This window comes from Eulemur rufifrons, chromosome 7, assembly GCF_041146395.1.
Source record: "Eulemur rufifrons isolate Redbay chromosome 7, OSU_ERuf_1, whole genome shotgun sequence".
Lineage (NCBI taxonomy): Eukaryota > Metazoa > Chordata > Mammalia > Primates > Lemuridae > Eulemur > Eulemur rufifrons.
The window spans coordinates 274,806,498-274,811,052 of record NC_090989.1 but is presented as its reverse complement, the minus strand read 5'-3'; the positions used below and the strand labels follow the sequence as shown (position 1 = coordinate 274,811,052).

At 41.8% G+C, this 4,555-nt stretch overlaps 1 protein-coding gene across 1 annotated transcript; it reads right to left on the bottom strand.

Moving 5' to 3' along the window:
- Window positions 1–266: 266 nt before the first annotated feature.
- OR1N2 (olfactory receptor family 1 subfamily N member 2) lies at window positions 267–1,344 on the bottom strand. The gene has a single exon (XM_069474632.1). It carries the CDS (start codon window positions 1,236–1,238, stop codon window positions 279–281), a length of 960 nt encoding a protein of 319 aa, XP_069330733.1. The 5' UTR covers window positions 1,239–1,344; the 3' UTR covers window positions 267–278.
- Window positions 1,345–4,555: the final 3,211 nt, after the last annotated feature.

Genomic DNA, 4,555 nt, shown 5'->3' with positions numbered 1-4,555 from the left:
TGACAGCAAATGCCTTGTTCACGATGGCCGATACGCTGGTGTTAGAGATGAGGCTGGGGAATGGCGCTCTGCTCTTGGTAATGGTTGCCTCACTGGTATCAGGAAGAAGACTGAGGCAGAACATCTCATTCCATAGTCTAAAAAAGGAGTGAGACATTCTTTTTGTTGCATCCTGAACTCAGACTTAGCTGATAACCTTCACCTAAAATAAACCTGAGAGTGGTAGAATCACTGAAGTGATAGAGAAAAGGAGTCGATCAAGGCACCAGGATTAGGCATCACAGCCATGGTAAGAAGAATGTTTTCCCACTGCCAAAAAGTTTTCCCAGAGCCTCCTTCATGTCTCTGTTCCTCAAGCTATAGATGAATGGGTTTAACATGGGAATGATCACCATGTAGAGAATGGCAGCCCTGCTTTCCCTCTCTGTAGAGTAAGATGACGGAGGAAGCAAATACACACCCATAAGAGACCCATAGAAGAGCAGAACCACCGTGAGATGAGAACCACAGGTGGAGAAGGCTTTGCATCGCCCTCCAGGAGACGAGATGCCAAGCACAGCCCAGGAGATGCGGACGTAGGAGAAGACGATCAGCGTGAGGGGAACCGTGAGGAAGGCCAAGCCCATGGCGATGATCATCAGCTTGTTTATGCGGGTATCCGAGCAGGCGAGCTTCAGGAGAGCACTGGGATCACAGTAGAAGTGGGGGATGGCCCTCTGGGCACAGAAAGCCACACGGGTCAGCAACAGCGTGTGCATCAATGCAGGACAGTTGGTTAGCAGCCAGCACATGGCCAGCATGAGTGCACAGAGCTGGGGACTCATAGCTGTGCTGTATTGGAGTGGCTGGCAGATGGCCACATAACGGTCATACGCCATCACAGCCAGCAGGCAGTTGTCAAGGCCACCAAACACAAGAAGGAAATACAGCTGCGTAAGGCACCCAGAATAGGAGATGGCCTGACTCTGGGTATGAATGTTGGCCAGCATTTTGGGGATTGAGGCAGATGTGAAACAAGCATCAGTAAATGATAGGTTGGCCAGAAAGAAGTACATGGGAGTATGGAGGTGTGGGGCAGAGCTGATGGCCAGGATGATGAGCAGGTTCCCCACCATGGTGACCAGGTACATGCCCAGGAAGATGCCAAATAGAAGAGGCTGCTGCTCTGGCTGCTCAGAGAGTCCTAGAAGGAGGAAGTCTGAAGCAGCGGTCTGGTTTACTCGGCTCAGTTTTCCCATCCCTTGTAGTTCTTGTTATCTGTGCAAGTAAAACCCTTCCATGCATCAGTATTTGATTATTATTAACAGATCAATTTATAGATATGTATCTATGCGGTCAGAACTGTGCAAGGGAAAAAAGGAGAATAAATTGTCTTAGCCAATGAGAATTTCTGAATCTCATTGTGGATGCAGAAATTGCCCAGGAGACATTTAGAGAACAGTTAAGCTAATATCCATTAAAATATAAACTGTGCCTTGTATGCTATTACAGGGAAGAGATCAGTTTGACCAGAGGAGTCAGCGTAGGCTATTTGGAGGAGGTGAGAATTAAGCATGGCCTTGATGGCAAGATTGGAAAAGTCATTTATGATTGTCAATTGGAAAGGAGATGCATGATCTCCTTCATGGTCTTTCCCCCTCCCCCAACACACACACACACACACACACACACACACACACACATTATAGCCCTCTTTGTCGGGGGCTGAACATGACTTTGAGGAGAAGATACCCTCCTCTCCACTTGCCTTTCAATCCCTAGAATTTGACTTCACCCATTCAGACCAGTCCTGTATTCTCCCCTAACTGGGGCATAGGATACGTGGGTTGAGGACAGTGAGTGTCTGTGGCTTCCCCCTTTCCCATCCGGTATTAGGATGTCCCCTCCACAAATAGGACAGAGGGTGCCCTCTCGCCTCCATCACTCTCTCCCCTTTATCCCTGTCCTCTTTCCTTTTCACTCCTCTGTGCCTGTGTCTGCTCTGGGAACTGATGTTATAGTCCTCCTGTGCCTTCACCCCTACATTTGTACCACATCTCTCTGACAGTTACTTTTTATCAAAGGGAGGGAAGGTGAAAGGTACCAGGCCCTGGCTTCTTGGCTTAACAATAGCCACTCTGTCCTTCTAGGATTGAGAGCAAGCTGGTAGGAGAGGCCGTCTCATACTGACCTTGTAGACGCTGTGAGCTTAGGAGCTTTTGTGAATATATTAGTCCTCCATCTGATCTGTGGTTCACAGAGAGACTTCCGATCTTAGCCAGAGACTCGGCTCACCTACCCAAGAAACTTTAGCCTGGCCATGGGGATGGGAAGGAAGAGGGATGTGTGTGTGTGTGTGTCTCTCTGTGTGTGTATTTGTGTGTATTATATTCCAGATTCTCACCTGTCAGATTTTGGGTCAGTGTTAGGCATCTTAAAATTCTCCAGTTCTCTCCCCTGGATGGAAAATTCACAGTAAGGAACTCTCCAAGACTTTTCTAACTCAAAGTCAGTAAAGTTGGAGTCTACTGAGTACAGAGTTTACTAGGAACACCTGAAGTGTATGACTCAGTTTCAGCTTCCCCAGGATTGAAAAGACAGGAATATTTCTTAGGGTTATAAATGCTCCTGGAACACCATCTCCCAAAGCGCTCATTAAAGCCAACCTCAGTGTCATGCTGCAGCCTGTTCTCCAGCCAGCTCTGGCTGGGCCCTGGGGGAACAGAGGGCATCTCTTTCCCAGGAGTTAAACTCTAACATGAGGGTCTCGGGAGTGTGATTCTGAAGCCTCTCGCCGGAACGCAGTGCACTTCAGCCTGACCAGCAGGTCTCCTAGAACTCCCGCCTATGATTGGACAAGTCAGTGCTTGTCCCAAGACCTAGGCAAAACTGCATTGCAGAAGAAATCAGAAGCATAAATTATAAACATTTCTGCTGGTGATTTCCCTAAACAAAATAATTCTAATATGAAGCAATCCCCTCAAAAAGTCCAAAACTCTCAATGAGGCAGCCTAAATCATGCCTCATATATAGCAGCTGCTAAAAAAGGTACTCATATTTCCTGCATTTTTATTATTAATATTAGCTAGTCCTTATTGTACACTTTCTTTACATGATCTCAAGTAATACAGCAAGCTTAGAATGTAGGAACTATGATTATCCCCATTTTACAGATGAGAAAACTGATGTTCAGTGAGGAAAATGATCTGACCAAATTTCATAAAAGTATTAAATAGAGGACTGGAATTCCCTCCTAGGTTTGCATGGCACTAGAGTGTGTCCCCTTAGCCTTTATGCTTTGTCCCAGTATCATTGTTGGTTTTGATCATTAATGATTTTATAGGCATAAAATAATCAAATTGTTTTAAAAACTTGCATTTCTTTCATTACTAGTAAGATTGAATATTTATTTTCTCTGATTTTTAACCGTGGATTATTGTTCCTCCAATTGTCCTTAATATACTTCTCCTTTTCACTGGGTTGTATCATGCCTTTTTAAATGGATATTAAAGACAATAAAACAATATAAAACATTTTATTAGTAAGTGATTTTTTTGTACCAGTCATTCCATTATATACTTAAAAATTATTTTTGATTGCAGCTAGTTAGGAGAAATAAGTTCTAGTGTTCTATACCATTATAGGATGACTACAGTTAATAATAACATATAGTTTCAAATAGCCAGAAGGAGGATATTGAATGCAACACAAAGAACTAATAAATGTGTAAGATGATGGATATGCTAATTACTCTCATCTGATCACTATACCTTATATGTCAAAACATCACTATGTACCCCATGAATATGCACAACCATTATTTGTCAACTAAAAAATAAAATTAAAAAAATTACTTTTGTAGTCAAAATTGACAGATATTTTGCTTTGTGATTTTTTCCCATTACCATTATACACAAAAGTCCTTTCCATCCATAGATCAGGGAAATTTTACTTAATTATTTCTTCTAAATTTTAAGTATTACATTTAAATATTTAACTTATATAATTTATGTTATCAAAAATCAGTTGGCTATAAATGTGTGGATTTATTTCTGGGTTCTCTATTCTGCTCCATTTTTCTCTGTGTCTGTTTTTATGCCACTACCATGCTGCTTTGGTTACTATAGCTTTGTAGTATATTTGAAGTTAGGTAATGTGATGCCTCCAGCTTTGCTTTTGTTGCTTAGGATTGCTTTGGTTATTTGGGGTCTTTTGTGATTCCATACAAATTTAAGGATTGTTTTCTCTATTTCTGTCATTAGTATGTTGGTAGGAATTCCACTGAATCTGTCAATCACTTTGGGTAATGTGGACATTTTAGCAATATTAATTTTTCCAATGCATGAAGATAGAATATCTTTTCATTTTTTGTGTGTCCTCTTCAATTTCTTTCATCAGTGTTTTATAGTTTTTATTGTACAGATCTGTCAGTTCTTTTTTTTTTTTTTAATCAGAGAAGCCATTTATTATTTTTTCCTCCTTTTCTTTATTTCAGAATATTATGGGGGTACAAATGTTTAGGTTACATGTATTGCTTTTGCCCCGCCTGAGTCAGAGCTACAAGTGTGTCCATCCC